This window comes from Sapajus apella, unplaced genomic scaffold (genome assembly GCF_009761245.1).
Source record: "Sapajus apella isolate SASKATOON/1434 unplaced genomic scaffold, GSC_monkey_1.0 scaffold35, whole genome shotgun sequence".
Taxonomy (NCBI): domain Eukaryota; kingdom Metazoa; phylum Chordata; class Mammalia; order Primates; family Cebidae; genus Sapajus; species Sapajus apella.
The window spans coordinates 23417648-23437260 of record NW_022436975.1 but is presented as its reverse complement, the minus strand read 5'-3'; the positions used below and the strand labels follow the sequence as shown (position 1 = coordinate 23437260).

The 19613-nt window shown below is 41.5% G+C and overlaps 1 protein-coding gene across 3 annotated transcripts in view; it reads right to left on the bottom strand.

Annotated features, from left to right (window-relative positions):
* The window catches only part of LOC116563626 (potassium voltage-gated channel subfamily B member 2), an 82873-nt gene that overhangs the window by 10210 nt on the left and 53050 nt on the right, over positions 1-19613 (bottom strand). The window contains exons 1-2 of one of the 3 annotated variants that reach the window (XM_032296332.1): positions 6498-6539; positions 158-163 (exon numbers count right to left, since the gene is read on the bottom strand). The exons of 1 other annotated variant lie outside the window; for it this stretch is intronic. Coding sequence is in view for 1 of the 2 variants with exons in the window: in XM_032296331.1 (XP_032152222.1) it covers positions 10613-10615 (3 nt within the window). In the remaining variant the exon portion in view is untranslated. Of the gene's footprint in view, positions 1-157; positions 164-6497; positions 6540-10612; positions 11408-19613 lie in introns of those variants that run through there. One more of the 3 variants, XM_032296331.1, reaches the window with a different exon arrangement.

Sequence of the window (19613 nt, the reverse complement as noted above, 5' to 3'; positions counted from 1 at the left end):
CCAATAGGGTAGATGGAGTTACTATGATTTAGTAAGGTTTTCTCAACTGCATTTATGACCAATATGATGCCCTTGGCAGGGGCCCAAATGTGATTTAGATGGTCTGTGTCTGCTGGAAGCATCGAGTTTCAGCCCATACGGGATTTGAACCACTGACCTTGGCCTTATTAGCACCATGTTCTAGCCAACTGTGCTAATTGGTCACACATGGCAGAAATTTTGGAGACAGGGAAAAGATGTCAGAACATAGGATCCTTGGCTTTAACATGTTTGTTTCTATCTGATTTAAAAAATCCTTAGATTTGGGGTCAAATCTAGCTTGGTCTGAGTATTAGCTCCCTTCCCTGATGACTGAGTTACCTTGATTTTCTCTTTGTTTTTTCTTTTTCTTTTTGCACATTAGTCTTCATTTCCTATTTGTAGCATTTTGAGACTGCAAGGCATTTTTATGGCATACATATATTACTATAGTTACATAAAAGTCACATTTCATTCTAAAGCAAAGATGGATGATAGATAGCCTGTCAATCTCTATTCCCCCCAGTGAAAGCAGAATGTGGAGTATGGGCTTACCAATATAATTTGAGATAGCAATTGAAGTGAGATAAAGAGTAGTTTAGTGTGTATCAGAACACTAAATGGGAATTAAGCAGCAGGGATGTATTCCTAAAATTCATGGTGTAACCTTGAACATGTTAATTTTTTCCTATTCTTATTCCTTTATGGTAAAACAAGAATGATATTCACATCTTAACTATCTCATGAGGATGTGCCAGTGCTGTAGATGAGACCAGAGACAGGGGAAACAGCAGAGATGATGAAGGTTTCTACCAATTTCCATTGTCAAACCTCTCATCATAACAATCAATGTCAACATTGAAGCACATGAGTACATAAGGCAAATATTATCAGATTTGAAGGGAGACAGATGGCAATACAATAATGAAGAAATTCCACATCTCACTTTCAACAACATATAAGTCATCCAGACAGAAAATAAGGACCCAGCAGACTTAACACTATAGACCAAATACACCTCACAAATATATAGCTAACATTTCAATGAACTGAAACATTAGACTACAAAATAAGTCTTAACCAATTTAAGAAGACTGAAAACATGAATTTGATCCTGCCATTTTGATACTAGCTGGCTGTTTTGCCCGTTAGTTGATGCAGTTTCTTCATTGTGTTGATGCTCTTTACAGTTTGGTATGTTTTTGGAGTGGCTGGTACTGGTTGTTCCTTTCTATGTTTAGTGCCTCTTTCAGGAGCTCTTGTAAAGCAGGCCTGGTGGTGATGAAATCTCTGAGTACTTGCTTGTTTGCAAAGGATTTTATTTTTCCTTCACTTATGAAGCTTAGTTTGGCTGGATATGAAATTCTGGGTTGAAAGTTCTTTTCTTTAAGGATGTTGAATATTGGCCCCCACTCTCTTCTGGCTTGTAGAGTCTCTGCTGAGAGATCTGCTGTGAGTCTGATGGGCTTCCCTTTGTGGTTAACCTGACCTTTCTCTTTGGCTGCCCTTAGCATTTTCTCCTTCATTTCAACCCTGGTAAATCTGACAATTATGTGCCTTGGGGTTGCTCTTCTTGAGGAATATCTTTGTGGGGTTCTCTGAATTTCCTGGATTTGAATATAGGCCTGCCTTTCTAGGTTGGGGAAGTTTTCCTGGATGATATCCTGAAGAGTATTTTCCAGCTTGGATTCATTCTCTCTGTCACATTCAGGTACACCTATCAAACATAGATTAGGTCTTTTCACATAGTCCCACATTTCTTGGAGACTTTGTTCATTCCTTTCTACCCTTTTTTCTCTAGTCTTGCCTTCTCGTTTTATTTCATTGAGTTGATCTTCGACTTCTGATATCGTTTCTTCTGCTTGGTCAATTCGGCTGTTGAAACTTGTGCATGCTTTTCGAAGTTCTCATGTTATGTTTTTCAGCTCCATCAATTCATTTATATTCCTTTCTAAATTGTCCATTCTCGTTAGCATTTCATCAAATCTTTTTTCAAGGTTCTTAGTTTCTTTGCATTGGTTTAGAACATGTTCTTTTAGCTCACAGAAGTTTCTTATTACCCACCTTCTGAAGCCTGATTCTGTCATTTCATCACACTTGTTCTCCATCCAGCTTTGTTCCCTTGCTGGTGAGGAGTTGTGATCCCTTGGAGGAGGAGAGGCGTTCTGGTTTCGGGTGCTTTCATCCTTTTTGCATCTTTGTGGATTTGTCCACCTGTCGTCTTTGAAGTTGTTGACCTTCAGATTGGGTCTCTGAGTGGAAGTCCAGTTTGTTGATGATGAAGTTATTCCCTTCTGTTTCTTAGTTTTCCTTCTAACAGTCTCGCCCCTCTGCTGTAAGACTGCTGAGGTCCACTCCAGGCCTTGCTTCCCTGGGGATCACCTGCAGCAGCTGCAGAATATTAAGGGTTGCTGCTAGTTTATTCTTCTGCTATCTTTGTCCCAGAAGGTTACACACCAAATGTCAGTCTGAGCTCTCCTTTATGAGTTGACTCTTTGGATATATGGGAGTCAGGGAGCTGCTTGAGGAGACAGTCTGTACTTTTTTTTTTTTAAATTTTTATTTTTTTATCTTTTGGTTTTGTTTTTATTGCATTTTAGGTTTTGGGGTACATGTGAAAAACATGCAAAATTGTTGCATAGGTACACACGTGGCAGTGTGATTTGCTGCCTTCCTCCCCATCACCTATATCTGGCATTTCTCCCCTTGCTATCTCTCCCCAACTTCCCACCCCCGACTGTCCCTCCCCTATTTCCCCCAACAGACCCCAGTGTGTAGTGCTCCCCTCCCTGTGTCCATGTGTTCTCTTTGTTTAACATCCACCTATGAGTGAGAACATGTGGTGTTTGATTTTCTCTTCTTGTGTCAGTTTGCTGAGAATGATGGTTTCCAGGTTCATCCATGTCCCTACAAAGGACACGAACTCATCGTTTTTTATGGCTGCTTAATATTCCATGGTGTATATGTGCCACATTTTCCCTGTCCAATCTATCATTGATGGGCATTTGGGTTGGTTCCAGGTCTTTGCTATTGTAAACAGTGTTGTAATGAACATTCATGTGCATGTGTCCTTATAATATAATGATTTATAATCCTTTGGATATATACCCAGTTATGGGATTGCTGGGTCAAATGGAATTTCTATTTCTAGGTCCTTGAGGAATCGCCACACTGTCTTCCATAATGGTTGAATTAATTTACACTCCCACCAACAGTGTAAAAGTGTTCCTATTTCTTCACATCCTCTCCAGCATCTGTTGTCTCCAGATTTTTTAATGATCGCCATTCTAACTGGCGTGAGATGGTATCTCAATGTAGTTTTGATTTGCATTTCTCTGATGACCAGTGATGACGAGCATTTTTTCATGTTTTTTGGCCTCATGTATGTCTTCTTTTGTAAAGTATCTGTTCATATCCTTTGCCCACTTTTGAATGAGCTTGTTTTTTTCCTGTAAATCTGTTTTAGTTCTTTGTAGATTCTGAATATCAGCCCTTTGTCAGATGGGTAAACTGCAAAAAATTTTTCCCATTCTGTTGGTTGCTGATTCACTCTAATGACTGTTTCTTTTACTGTGCAGAAGCTGTGGAGTTTGATTAGGTCCCATTTGTCTATTTTGGCTTTTGTTGCCAATGCTTTTGGTGTTTTGGTCATGAAGTCCTTGCCTATGCCTATGTCCTGAATGGTTTTGCCTAGATATTCTTCTAGAATTTTTATGGTGTTAGGTCTTATGTTTAAGTCTTTAATCCATCTGGAGTTAATTTTAATGTAAGGTGTCAGGAAGGGGTCCAGTTTCTGCTTTCTGCTCATGACTAGCCAGTGTTCTCAACACCATTTATTAAACAGGGAGTCCTTTCCTCATTGCTTGTTTTTGTCAGGCCTGTCAAAGATCAGATGGTTGTAGATATGTTGTGTTGCCTCCGAGGCCTCTGTTCTGTTCCATTGGTCTGTATCTCTGTTTTGGTACCAGTACCATGCTGTTTTGATTACTGTAGGCTTGTAGTATAGTTTGAAGTCCGGTAGTGTGATGCCTCCCGCTTTGTTCTTTTTGCATAGAATTGACTTGGCTATGCGGGCTCTCTTTTGGTTCCACATGAAGTTTAAGGTTTTTTTTTCCAGTTCTGTGAAGAACGTCATTGGTAGCTTGATGGGGATAGCGTTGAATCTGTAAATTACACTGGGCAGTATGGCCATTTTCACGATACTGAGTCTTCCTAACCATGAGCTTGGAATGTTTCTCCATCTGTTTGTGTCCTCTCTTATTTGGTTGAGCAGTGGTTTGTAGTTCTCCTTGAAGAGGTCCTTTACCTTCCTTGTTACTTGTATTCCTAGGTGTTTTATTATCTTTGTAGCAATTGTGAATGACAGTTTGTTCTTGATTTGGCTCTCTTTAAGTCTGTTATTCGTGTATAGGAATGCTTCTGATTTTTGCACATTGATTTTGTATCCTGAGACTTTGCTGAAGTTGCTTATCAGTTTCAGGAGATTTTGGGCTGAGACGATGGGGTCTTCTAGATATACAATCATGTCATCTGCAAATAGAGACAGTTTGACTTCCTCCTTTCCTATTTGAATACCCTTTAATTTTTTTCTTGCCTGATTTATCTGGCTAGAACTTCTAGTACTATATTGAATAGGAGTGGTGAGAGAGGGCATCCTTGTCTAGTGCCAGATTTCAAAGGGAATGCTTCCAGTTTTTGCCCATTCAGTATGATATTGGCAGTTGGTTTGTCGTAAATAGCTTTTATTATTTTGAGATACGATCCGTCAATACCTAGTTTTTCTGAGGGTTTTAAGCATAAAGGGCTGTTGAATTTTGTCAAAGGCCTTCTCTGCATCCATTGAGATAATCATGTGGTTTTTGTCTTTGGTTCTGTTTATGTGGTGAATTACGTTTATAGACTTGCGTATGTTGAACAGCCTTGCATCCCCAGGATTAAGCCTACTTGATCATGGTGGATAAGCTTTTTGATATACTGTCACAATCGGCTTGTCAGTATTTTATTGAAGATTTTTGCATCTATGTTCATCATGGATATTGGCCTGAAGTTTTCTTTTCTTGTTGAGTCTCTGCCAGGTTTTGGTATCAAGATGATGTTGGTCCCATAAAATGATTTGGGAAGGATTCCTTCTTTTTGGATTATTTGGAATGGTTTCAGAAGGAATGGTACCAGCTCCTCCTTGTATGTCTTGTAGAATTCAGCTGTGAACCCATCTGGACCTGGGCTTTCTTTTGTGTGGTAGGCTCTTAATTGCTGCCTCAACTTCAGACCTTGTTATGGGTCTATTCAGGGTTTCGACTTCTTCCTGGTTTAGGCTTGGGAGGATGCAAGTGTCCATGAATTTATCCATTTCTTCCAGGTTTACTTGTTATGTGCATAGAGTTGTGTGTAATAATCTCTGATGATGGTTTGTTTTCTGTGGAATCTGTGGTGATATCCTCTTTATCATTTTTTATTGCATCATTTTGGTTATTCTGTCCTTTTTTATTTATCTGGCTAGTGGTCTATTTTGTTGATCTTTTTAACAACCAGCTTCTGGGTTTTTTGATTTTTTTGAAGGGTTTTTTGTGTCTCTATCTCCTTCAGTTCTGCTCTGATCTTAGTTATTTCTTGTGTTCTGCTAGGTTTTGAGTTTTTTTATCTTGCTCCTCTAGCTCTTTCAATTTTGACAATCGGGTGTCAATTTTAGATCTCTCCTTGCTTCTCATGTGAGCATTTATTGCTATATATTTTCCTCTAGACTCTGCTTTAAATGTGTCCCAGAGATTCTGGTATGTTGTTTCTTCATTCTCATTGGTTTCGAAGAACATCTTTATTTCTGCCGTCATTTCATTGTTTATCCAGTCAACATTCAAGAGCCAGTTGTTCAGCTTCCATGAAGCTGTGCGGTTCTGAGTTCTAATTTGATTGCACTGTGGTCTGAGAGACTGTGTTATGATTTCCGTTCTTTTTTATTTGCTGAGGAGTGATTTACTTCCAATTATGTGTTCAATTTTAGAGTAGGTGTGATGTGGTGCTGAGAAGAATGTATACTCTGGATTTCTGGTGGAGAGTTCTGTAAATGTCTATTACGTTTGCTTCGTCCAGGTCTGAGTTCAAGTCCTGGATATCCTTGTTAATTTTCTGTCTCGTTGATCTGCCTAATATTGACAATGGGGTGTTAAAGTCTCCTACTATTATTGTGTGGGAGTCTACGTCTCTTCATAAGTCATTAAGAACTTGCCTTATGTATCTGGGTGCCCCTGTATTGGGTGCGTATATATTTAGGATCGTTAGCTCTTGTTGTATTGATCCTTTTACCATTATGTAATGTCCTTTTTTGTCTCTTTTGATCTTTGTTGCTTTAAAGCCTATATTATCAGAGACGAGAATTGCAACTCCTGCTTTTTTTTGCTGTCCATTTGCTTAGTAAATCTTCCACCATCCCTTTATTTTGAGCCTTTGTGTATCCTTGCATGTGAGATGGGTTTCCTGGATACAGCACACTGATGGGTTTTGGCTTTTTATCCAATTTGCCAGTCTGTTTCTATTGATTGGGGCATTTAGACCATTTACGTTTAGGGTTAATATTGTTATGTGTGAATTTGATCCTGCCATTTTGATGCTAGCTGGCTGTTTTGCCCATTAGTTGATGCAGATTCTTCATTGTGTTGATGCTCTTTACCATTTGGTATGTTTTTGGGGTGGCTGGTATTGGTTGTTCTTTTCTATGTGTAGTGCCTCTTTCAGGAGCTCTTGTAAAGCAGGCCTGGTGGTGATGAAATCTCTGAGTACTTGCTTGTTTGCAAAGGATTTTATTTTTCCTTCACTTATGAAGCTTAGTTTGGCTGGATATGAAATTCTGGGTTGAAAGTTCTTTTCTTTAAGGATATTGAATATTGGCCCCCACTCTCTTCTGGCTTGTAGGGTCTCTGCTGAGATATCTGCTGTGAGTCTGATGGGCTTCCCTTTGTGGGTAACCTGACCTTTCTTTCTGGCTGCCCTTAGCATTTTCTCCTTCATTTTAACCCTGGTGAATCTGACGATTATGTGCCTTGGTGTTGCTCTTTTTGATGAATATCTTCATGGAGTTCTCTGTATTTCCTGGACTTCAATATTGGCCTGCGTTGCTAGGTTGGGGAAGTTTTCCTGGATAATATCCTGAAGAGTATTTTCCAGCTTGGATTCATTCTCTTCATCGCGTTCAGGTACACCTATCACACGTAGATTAGGTCTTTTCACATATTCCCACATTTCTTGGAGACTTTGTTCATTCCTTTTTAACCTTTTTTCTCTAATCATGCCTTCTCGTTTCATTTCATTGAGTTGATCTTCGACCTCTCATATCCTATCTTCTGCTTGGTCAATTCTGCTGTTGATACTTATGCATGCTTCGTGAAGTTCTTGTGTTGTGTTTTTCAGCTCCATCAATTCACTTATATTCCTTTCTAAGTTGTCCATTCTCATTAGCATTTCATGAAATCTTTTTTCAACGTTCTTAGTTTCTTTGCATTGGGTTAGAACATGCTCTTTTAGCTCACAGAAGTTTCTTATTGCACATCTTCTGAAGCCTGATTCTGTCATTTCATCACACTTGTTCTCTATCCAGCTTTGTTCCCTTGCCGGTGAGGAATTGTGATCCCTTGGAGGAGGAAAGGCATTCTGGTTTCGGTTGTTTTCATCCTTTTTGCGCTGGTTTCTTCTCATCTTTCTGGATTTATCCACGTGTTGTCCTTGTAGTTGCTGACTTTCAGATTGGGTCTCTGAGTGGATGTTCTGTTTATTGGTGATGAAGTTATTTCTGTTTCTTAGTTTTCCTCCTAAGAGTCTGGCCCCTGTGCTGTAGGACTTCTGAGGTCCACTCCAGGCCCTGCTTGCCTGGGGATCACCGGCAGCAACTGCAGAACAGTAAGGTTTGCTAACAGTTTCTTCTTCTGCTATCTTTGTCCCAGAAGGATACCTGCCAAATGTCAGTCTGATCTTTCCTTTATGAGGTGACTCTTTGGATATACAGGGGTCAGGGAGCTGCTTGAGGAGATAGCCTGTCCTTTATAGGAGCTCAAATGCTGAGCTGTGAGCTCCATTGTTCATTCAGAGCTCCTGTGCAGGTACGTTTAGATCTGCTACAGCAGAACTCATAAACCGCTTTTTATTCCCAGGTACTCTGTCCCAGGGAGTTAGGGCTTTATTTATGAGTTTCCGTTGTGCTGCTGCCATTTTTTTTCAGGGCTGCCCTGCCCAGCAAGGAGGCAGCCTAGTCACTGTCTGCCTGTAGAGGCTGTGCTGAGCTGTTGTGGTCTCTGCCCAGCTGCCTTGTGAACTTCTCTGCAGTCCTGTTTATATTGGTGTAGTTAGAACTGCCTCAGCAATGGTGGCCCACCTCTGTATTGGTGGACTCTCTCTGTAATGGCAGGTTGCCTTGGCAATGGCAGGTTGCCTTGACAATGGCAGGCAGCCTCAGCAATGGCGGATTGCCTTGGCAATGGCAGGCTGCCTCAGCAATGGCAGATTACCTCCGTAGTGGTGGAGTCTCGGTAATGGCGGATGCCCCTCCCCTCCAGAGCTGGACCATCCCAGGTTCAGCTGCGCTTGCTATGAAACTCTCAATCCAGAGAGTTTCTGATTGCTGTTCTTTTGTGCGGGTGGGACCAGCTGAGCCCAATCAACTGGCTCCCTGCCTCAGAGCCCCCCGTTTTTTTTTTTTAAGTTGAACAGTTGACCCTCTCCCAGGTGTTCCAGTTGCCTGTTGAAAAGGCACCGGGATCTGTGTGGTTTCCTATGCGGCGACTCACTGCACCAGCTTAAACAGCGGCGCTGAAATTCGTGGCGCTTTTTTTGCCCAGGAATCTCCTGGCCTGGCTCCCTGTTCAGTCCCCTTTTTAATCAGATGAATGGGCGACTTCCCAGGGCTCCAATCACCAGCTAAAAGATCACCCGGACCAGTGTATTTTGTACGGAGACCCGCTGCACCGGGGCACGGGCAATGCAGCTACGCGGGGCAAAGCAGCCATGCTGACCAAAACAGCTGGCCAGCCAAAACAGCTGCACTGGCTACCCAACCCGTGGGGCTCCTCTGCCTGGGAATCTCTTGGTCTGTCGGCAATAAAAATGCGGCGTCCACTCACCCTCTGCGCTTTCACTGGGAGCTACAATCCTGAGCTGCTCCTAAACAGCCATCTTGGATCTATCACCTCCAGTCTGTCCTTTATAGGAGCTCAAGTGCAGAGCTGTGATCTCTGTCATTCATTTAGAGATGCTGAGCAGGTACATTTCAATCTGCTGCAGTAGAACTCATAAACCCCCGTTTATTTTTTTTCCCCTGGTGCTCTGTCCCAGGTAGTTAGGGCTTTATTTATGAGTTTCCGTTGTGTTGCTACCTTTTATCAGGGGTGCCCTGCCCAGCAAAGAGGCAGCCTAATCACTGTCTGCCTGCAGAGGCTTTGCTGAGCTTCTGTGGGTTCCGCCCAGCTGCTGTGTGAACTTCCCTGCAGTCCTGTTTATACGGGTGTAGTTAGAACTGCCTTGGGAAAGTCAGCCCACCTCTGTAATGGCAGACTCTCTCTGTAGTGGTGGGTTGCCTCGGCAATGGCGGGCTGCCTCCATAGTGGTGGAGTGCCTCGGTAATGGCAGACGCCCCCCCCTTCAGAGCTGGACCTTCCCAGGTTCAGCTGTGCTTGCTGTGAAACTCTCAACCGAGAGCATTCCCAATTGCTGTTTTTTTTGTGGGGGTAGGGATTAGCTGAGCCTGATCACCTGGCTCCCTGACTCAGAGCCTTTTTTTTTTTTTTTTTTTAGTTGAACGGTCGACTCTCTCCCAGGTGTTCCAGTCGCCTGTTAAAAAGCCACCGGTATCTGTGTGATTTCCTGTGTGGTGACCCACTGCGCCAGCTGAAACAGCGGTGTTGAGATTTGCGGCGTTTTTTTGTCTGGGAATCTCCTGTCCTGGTTCCCTGTTTCAGTCCCCTTTTTAATCAGATGAATGAGCAACTCTGCCTTCCCGGAGCTCCAATCACCAGCTAAAATGGTGGCCGGGCCCGTGTATTTTGTACAAAGAACTGCCACCCCAGGGCACCGGCAAAGCAGATGCGCCGGCCAAAACAGCCAGGCTGGCGATCCGTGGGGCTCCTCCACCTGGGAATCTCCTGGTCTGTGGGCAATAAAAATCCGTCTGGAAATGCGGTGCCCACTCACCCTCTGTGCTTTCATTGGGAGCTGCAATCCTGAGCTGCTCCTAATCGGTCATCTTGGTTCTCTATTGCAAGTGCAGTTTTTAATATTAGAGTTTTATACTTTTTTCTTAGAACTAGGTTAAATACTTTTTACTTGAGAGTACTTCAGAATTTCCTTTAAAAATGTGGATCAGTGAATCACAATAGAAAAACAAAAGTTCTTTTTAACTCCTCTAAGACGCTGTGAAGGCTAAAGTTAGAAACTCTCTTCAGGTTTAGATAAATCCCTGGCTAATAGATTGAGATGGTTGTAAAGGCAAGTTGGGAATGCCCACCTTGAATCTCTACACACAGAGGCCAATGGCAGGGTAACATGCACAATATTCTGTTACTAAAATATTCCCGAAAAATCACTGGTCATATCCCATCCATTGCTATGCTCTTACCATAAGGAACCAAGATGTTTTCTGGGAGGTTATGCTGTTGCTAATACATCTTTGGGCGTTTTAAGTATTGGGCTTACTGCCATTCTTCTTGTACTGCCAATCCATACTCTAGATTTTCCATATCTAATCTGTTCATTTGGAATGCATTTTACTGATGTTTATCACTTCAAAAAGAGAGGAGAGAAGTAGATATGCAAATAAGTCCATTCTATTGTCTTCCAATCTTCTGGCAAATAACAAAGTGGAAAGTCCAAGTTGGGCCTTCAGTCCCTGATTCCACAATCAGAGCTAGAATGTAGGTCACTTTACCTCTGCAGCTAATTTTGGGAAATGATGATAAAACATGGTAGAGTCGTGTCTATTGTCTAGCTGACCACAGCTTAACAAATATGGCCACTTTAACACTTGGAAATTTAGCATATGCACAACAGGACTTGGGGCACATTCTTGAAGAAAAATAATTACTAAAGGAAAAACTAATCATTCAAGCCCTTAGCCATTCCACATTAATTTTAAAGAGAACCATGGGTACTGAAGTGCATTATTATCTGTCTCATGTTGAAATTCAATTGTCAAAACCCATTTGCTTTCAATTTAGGGGAAGGACTTATTCTAAACATCTTGTGAAGCTTGGAGTTCTCCCAGAAAGGGAGCACTTTAGACAAATTATTCGATAAATACTGAGGTGATATGTGGTGCAAGAAGCAAAATGCATTTTTTTGCCTTATTCTAGAATTTTAAAAAAATCACAACATAATAAATGTGAAATTTTGCATTAAGCTTGAGGATGCACTTCAAAACATGACTATTTAATGTAGCAAGCTCTTATGGCACTTATGTGGCAGGGCAGGTCTCATTAATGCAGGCCTCCATAACAGCTATTTCAGCGCTGACAGAGTGGTTAAATTAAATATTAAAACCTGAAAGAGCCAATGCCCTTATACAAAGGTTGGAATGTAACAAAAGTCTAAGAGATTTGCCCAGGCCTTTCTTGGGCCCTGAAACATGACAAAGTAATGAAGGAATTCTTAACGGGATGCATTTAGGATTAAGCAAGTTTTATTGGGGGCTAAGGAAACTCCCTAGGCCTCCACAAATAAGTTTTTCAGGGGGCTGAAGGAGCTCTCCAAACTTCCCTGATTTAGCAGGAGACAAGATAAGAGTAATTACCCCAGCACCTGGACCCATTTAGATTAAGTAAATTTACTGAGGCTCCAGAGGAAGCTCTTCAGGACTCAGATCTTAGTTATAGATTAGAAGAAGTTAATCACTTATGTCTTTAGATGAATGCACACTTACATGTAGACATATAGTTTAGAAGGTATATAAGTTCTGGAAAACTTTGTAATTTTGAGTTGGTCTGAGAATAATTTCCAGCCTTCTCCCTGTACCCAATTACAGACATAAACTCCCTCCTTTCTCAGTTCATCTGCATTTTATTATTGGGCCATGAGAATAAGCAGCCTGACCCTTGGTTTGGTCTGGGATCACTTGGGTATTGCTTCACTTACCATAACCATGCAAAAGTTAGAACCTCACTGCCTTAGGTGTTATTCGTTCCTTTGTTTGTTTGTTTTGAGACAGCGTCTGCCTCTGTCACCCAGGCTGGAGTGCAGTGGCACAATCTTGGCTCACTGCAACCTACACCTCTCAGGTGTAAGTGATTCTCATGCCTCAGCCTCCCAAGTAGCTGGGACTACAGGTGTAAGCCACCATGCTCAGCTAACTTTTGTATTTTTAGTAGAGACAGGGTTACACTATGTTGGTCAGGCTGGTCTCCGATGCCCGGCCTCAAATTGATCCACCCACTTTGGCTTCTCAAAGTGGTGGGATTACAGTCATGAGTCACCATGCCCAACCTGCCTGAGGTTTTTAATCCCTTTCACCTCCAACAACTGACCTCTAGAGCTGGCAGGAGTGAACTATTTCAGTTCTAACAAACAATTTTATGTTCATATGGCGAGGGAAGTGGAGATTCCAAGCAATTAACTGCATGATGTTGGTTGATTTCCTTTTGGAAATTTGGGTTAGGTCATCTGCAAGGTTCATTTAACCTCTAACACAGAGGTGATCCTCTGTCTGAACTAAAACATTTTACTAATTCCAGTCATGTCTGTCAACCAAATCCAGGACAAGTCAAAATTGATGCTGTCATTTTAGTTTAATGTCCAAAGTAAAATTTTGTTATATAATGTGTAAAACCTTCAAAAGAGAAGACTGAAAAATATTGTGCTGTGTATGTTCTAAGCATTTAGTTACTGAAAATAGACATTCTTTCTGGATACAACATTTTTTCCCTCTTGAATCATTTGGGTCATTACGTTATTTTTTCACTTAGACATGGACATTCTCAGGATCACAAGGAGTCCAGAAGAGAGCTCCGAGTACTCGCATTAGTAGGTACCAATGTTGGCTGGATTGATTTCTGTTTATGGGAGAAAGTAAAGCAGCCGGAGACCTGCCCCAGTTGAACCAGCTTGTTGATTTTAGTCCTTAGAAGATAATGGATATTTTGTGGTGGAAAGATGCACAGGACCAGCAATTCAAACACATGGCTATACCTCTGCTGGTTGCATGCACAAGCCAGGTCCCTCTCTGAGCTTTAGCTCTCTCATCTGCAAAAAGAGGTGCCTCATACTTGCCTTGGCTGCCTCAAAGTGTTGTTAAGGATCAAAGTAGATCATGCACATGAAAGCATCCTGCCAAGTGCATAATGTGATAAGTGTAAGAAATGCTGGAGATGTATTTGGAAAAAGCCTTTAGCCCACATTGGGAAAGAATAAAAAAACAACTAAACTGTATATCTTCCAGTTATATGCAATTCCAGGACTATTTAATGCTTATTTTTAACACTTTTGAACACTTTCATCTAAGCAATTGTTTCCATGACAAACCTAGACAGTTGAATCTTTTTCTTCCTTAGGACTGAAGTACCTAGACTGCCAATGTTTATTAAAGAGTTAAACTGGATGGATCCAAGATGGCCAATTAGGAGCAGCTTAGGATTGCAGCTCCCAGTGAAAGCGCAGAGGATGAGTTGACGCCACATTTCCAGACAGATTTTTATTGCCCACAGACCAGGAGATTACCAGGTGGAGGAGCCCCATCGGGTTGCCAGCATGGCTGTTTGGCTAGCACAGCTGTTTTGGCCGGTGCCCCAGTGCGGCGGTTCTCCGTACAAAATACACGGGTCCAGAAACTGTTTTAGCTGGGAATTGGAGCTCCTGGGAGACAGTCACCCATTCAACTGATAAAAAAGGGGACTGAAACAGAGAGCTAGGCCAGGAGATTGCAGGCAAAAAAAGCACCATGAATCTCAGTGCGGCTGTTTCAGATCACACAGATCGCGGCACATTTTCAACAGGCGACTGAAACACATGGGAGACAGTTCGACTAAAAAAAAAAAAAAAAGGGCTCTGAGGCAGGGAGCCAGGTGATCAAGGCTTGGCTGGTCCCATCCCCACAAAAAATTAGCAACCTGAAATGCTCTGGATTGAGAGTTTCACAGCAAGCACAGCTGAACCTAGGACAGTCCGGCTCTGTGGGTTAGAGGCATCTGCGATTACCAAGGCAGTCCGCCACTATGGAGGTAGTCCGCCATTGCTGTGGCAGCCCACCATTGCCAAGGCAGCCCGCCATTACAGAGAGAGTCTGCCATGATAGAGCTGGGTCACAATTGCTGAGGCAGTTCTAACTACACCCGTATAAACAGGGTGGCAGGGAAGTTCACACAGCAGCAGGGCAGAGCCCACAGAAACTCAGCAAAGCCTCTGCAGGCAGACAGTGACTAGGCTGCCTCCTTGCTGGGCAGGGCAGCCCTGAAAAAAGGCAACAGCACAACAGAAATTATAAATAAAGCCCTAACTCCCTGAGACAGAGCACCTGGGGGGGAAAATGGGACTTTATGAGTTCTATTGCAACACAGACTTAACCATACCTGCTCAGCAGCTCTGAATGAACAAGAGAGCTCACAGCTCAGAACCTGACCTCCTATAAAGGACAGACTGTCTCCTCAAGCAGCTCTCTGACTCCTGCATATCCAAAGAGTCGCCTCATAAAGGAGAGCTCAGACTGACATCTCGCGGGTATCCTTCTGGGACAAAGATAGCAGAAGAAACCAGCAGCAACCCTTACTGTTCTGCAGCTGCTGCAGGTGATTCCCAGGCAAGCAGGGTAACCCGGAGCGGACATCAACAGTGCTACAGCAGAGGGGGCTGACTATTAGAAAGAAAACTAAGAAACAGAAAGAAATAGCTTCATCATTAACAAACTGGATGTCCACTCAGAGACCCAATCTGAAAGTCAAAAACTACAAAGACGACAGGTGGATAAATCCACAAAGATGGGAAGAAACCAACACAAAAAGGATGAAAATACCCAAAACTAGAATGCCTTTCCTCCTTCAAGGGATCACAACTCCTCACCAGCAAGGTAACAAGGCTGGATGGAGAATGAGTGTGATGAATTGACAGAAACATGCTTCAGAAGGTGTGTAATAAGAAACTTCTGTGAGCTAAAAGAACATGTTCTAACCCAATGCAAAGAAACTAAGAACGTTTAAAAAAGATTTGAGGAAATGCTAATGAAAATAAACAACTTAGAGAGGAATATAAGTGAATTAATGAAGCTGAAAAACACAATGAGAAGGCAAGATTAGAGAAAAAAGGGTAAAAAGGAATGAACAAAGTCTCCAAGAAATATGGGACTATGTGAAAAGACCTAATCTATGTTTGATAGGTGTACCTGAATGTGACAGAGAGCATGTATACAAGCTGGGAAATACTCTTCAGGATATTATCCAGGAAAACTTCTCCAACTTAGCAAGGCAGGCCAATATTCAAGTCCAGGAAATACAGAGAACATGACAAAGATATTCCTCATGAAGAGCAACCCCAAGGCACATAATCATCAGATTCACCAGAGTTGAAATGAAGGAGAAAATGCTAAGGGCAGCCAGAAAGAAAGGTCGGGTTACCCACAAAAGGAAGCCCATCAGACTCACAGCAGATCTCTCAGCAAAAACCCAGAAGCCAGAAGAAAGTGGGGGCCAATATTCAACATCCTTAAAGAAAAGAGATTTTAACCCAGAATTTCATATCCAGCCAAACTAAGCTTCATAAGTGAAGGAAAAATAAAATCCTTTATGAACAAGCACTTACTCAGAGATTTCATCACCACCAGGCCTGCTTTACAAGAGCTCCTGAAAGAGGCACTAAACATAGAAAGGAACAACAAGTACCAGCCACTCCAAAAACATACCAAATGGTAAAGAGCATTTAGACAATGAAGAAACTGTATCAACTAATGGGCAAAACAGCCAGCTAGCATCAATATGGCAGGATCAAATTCACACATAACAATATTAACCCTAAATATAAATGGGCTAAATGCCCCCATCAAAAGAAACAGACTGGAAAATTGAATAAAAAGCCAAAACCCATCCGTGTGCTGTAGCCAGGAAACCCATCTCACATGCAAGGATACACAAAGGCTCAAAATAAAGGGATGGAGGAAGATTTACCAAGCAAATGGACAGCAAAAAAAAGCAGGAGTTGCAATTCTCGTGTCTGATAAAATAGACATTAAATCAACAAAGATCAAAAGAGACAAAGAAGGACATTACATAATGGTAAAAGGATCCATGCAACAAGAAGAGCTGAGGATCCTAAATATACACACACCCACTACAGGAGCACCCAGATAAAGAAGGCAAGTTCTTAATGACTTACAAAGAGACTTAGACTCCCACACAATTATAGTGGGAGACTTTAACACCCCATTGTCAATATTAGACAGATCAACGAGACAGAAAATTAACAAGGATATCCAGGACTTGAACTCAGACCTGGACCAAGCAAACCTAATAGACATTTACAGAACTCTCCACCAGAAATCCAGAGTATACATTCTTCTCAGCACCACATCACACCTACTCCAAAATTGACCACATAATTGGAAGTAAATCACTCCTCAGCAAATGGAAAAGAACGGAAATCATAACAAACAGTCTCTCAGACCACAGTGCAATCAAATTAGAACTCAGAATTGAGAAACTAACTGAGAATCGCAAAGCTTCATGGAAGCTGAACAACGGGCTCTTGAATGTTGACTGGATTAACAATGAAATGAAGGCAGAAATAAAGATGTTCTTCAAAACCAATGAGAACGAAGACACAACATACCAGAATCTCTGGGACACATTTAAAGCAGTGTCTAGAGGAAAATATATAGCAATAAATGCCCACATGAGAAGCAAGGAAAGATCTAAATCGGCACCCTATTGTCAAAATTGAAAGAGCTACAGGAGCAGGATCAAAAAACTCAAAACTTATTATAAGATAAGAAATAACTAAGATCAGAGCAGAACTGAAGGAGAGAGAGACATAAAAACCCTTCAAAAATAAATCTAGGAGCTCGTTTTCTGAAAATCAAGAAAATAGACCTCTACCCAGATTAATAAAAAAAAAAGAGAGAGAATAATCAAATAGATGCAAGAAAAAATGATAAAGGGGATATCACCACCGATTCCACAGGAATACAAACCATCATCAGAGATTATTCCAAACAACTCTATGTACATAAACTAGTAACCCTGGAAGAAATGGATAAATTCCTGGACACTTGCATCCTCCCAAGCCTAAACTAGGAAGAAGTCGAAACCCTGAACAGACCAATAAGAAGGGCTGAAGTTGAGGCAGCAATTAAGAGCCTACCACCCAAAAAATGCCCAGGTCCAGATGGGTTTGCAGCCGAATTCTACCAGACATACAAAGAGGAGCTGGTACCATTCCTTCTGAAAGTATTCCAAACAATCCAAAAAGAGGGAATCCTTCCCAAATCATTTTATGAGACCAACATAATCCTGATACCAAAACCTAGCATAGACTCAGCAAGAAAAGAAAACTTCAGGCCAATATCCATGATGAACATGGATGCAAAAATCTTCAATAAAATACTGTCAAACCGATTGCAACAGTACATCAAAAAGCTTATCCATCACGATCAAGTAGGCTTCATCCCAGGGATGTAAGGCTGGTTCAACATACGCAAGTGTATAAACATAATTCACCACATAAACTGAACCAAAGACAAAAACCATATGATTATCTCAATTGATGCAGAGAAGGCCTTTGACGAAATTCAACAGCCCTTTATGCTTAAAACCCTCAATAAACTCAGTATTGATGGAATGTATCTCAAAATAATAAAAGCTATTTATGACAAACCAACAGCCAATATCATACTGAACGGGCAAAAACTGGAAGCATTTCCTTTGAAATCTGGCATTAGACAAGGATGCCCTCTCTCACCACACCTATTCAATATAGTATTGGAAGTCCTAGCCAGAGCAATCAGGCAAGAAAAAGAAATAAAGATATTCAAATAGGAAAGGAGGAAGTCAAATTGTCTCTATTTACAGATGACATGGTTGTATATCTAGAAGACCCCATCATCTCAGCCCAAAATCTCTTGAAACTGATAAGCAACTTCAGCAAAGTCTCAGGATACAAAAATCAATGTGCAAAAATCGCAAGCAATCCTATACACCAATGACAGACTTAAAGAGAGCCAAATCAAGAACAAACTGTCATTCACAATTGCTACAAAGAGAATAAAATACCTAGGAATACAACTAACAAGGAACATAAAGGACCTCTTCAAGGAGAACTATAACCCACCGCACAATGAAATAAGAGAGGGCACAAATAGATGGAGAAACGTTCCATGCTCATGGTTAGGAAGAATCAGTATCGTGAAAATGGCTATACTGCCCAAAGTAATTTACAGATTCAATGCTATCCCCATCAAGCTACCAATGGCCTTCTTCACAGAACTGGAAAAAACCACCTTAAACTTCATATGGAACCAGAAGAGAGCCCACATAGCCAAGTCAACTCTAAGCAAAAACAACAAAGCTGGAGGCATCACACTACCGGACTTTAAAGTATACTACAAGTTTACCGTAATGAAAACAGCATGATACTGGTACCAAAATGGAGACATAGACCAATGGAACAGAACAGAGGCTGCAGAGGCAACACCACACATCTACAACCATCCAATCTTTGACAAACCTGACAAAAACAAGCAATGGGGAAAGGGGTCCTTGTTTAATAAATGATGTTGGGAAAACTGGCTAGCCATGTGCAGAAAGCAGAAACTGGACCCCTTCCTGACACCTTACACTAAAATTAACTCCAGATGGATTAAAGACTTAATCATAAGACCTTGCATCATCAAAACCCTAGAAGAAAATCTAGGCAAAACCATTCAGGATATAGGCATAGGCAAGGACTTTATGACCAAAACACCAAAAGCATTGGCAACAAAAGCCAAAATAGACAAATGGGACCTAATCAAACTCCACAGCTTCTGCACAGTGAAAGAAACAGTCATTAGAGTGAATTGGCAACCAACAGAATGGGCAAAAATGTTTGTAATCCACCCATCTGAGAAAGGGCTGATACCCAGAATCTACAAAGAACTAAAACAGGCTTAAAAGAAAAAAACAAACAAGCCCATTTAAAAGTGGGCGAAGGATATGAACAGACAGTTTACAAAAGAAGACATACATGATGCCAACAAACATATGAAAAAATGCTCATCATCACTGGTTATCAGAGAAATGCAAATAAAAACTCCATTGAGATACCATCTCACACCAGTTAGAATGGCAATCATTAAAATCTGGAAACAACAAATACTGGAGAGGATGTGGAGAAATAGGAACACTTTTACACTGTTGGTGGGAGTGTAAATTAGTTCAACCATTGTGGAAGATAGTGTGGCTATTCCTCAAGGACCTAGAAATAGAAATTCCATTTGACCCAGCAATCCCATTACTGGGATTATAATCCAAAGGATTATACATCGTTCTACTATAAGGACACATGCACAAGAATGTTCATTGCAGCACTGTTTACAACCCAAAGGCCCATTGATGATAGACTGGACAGGGAAAATGTGGCACATATACACCATGGAATATTATGCAGCCATC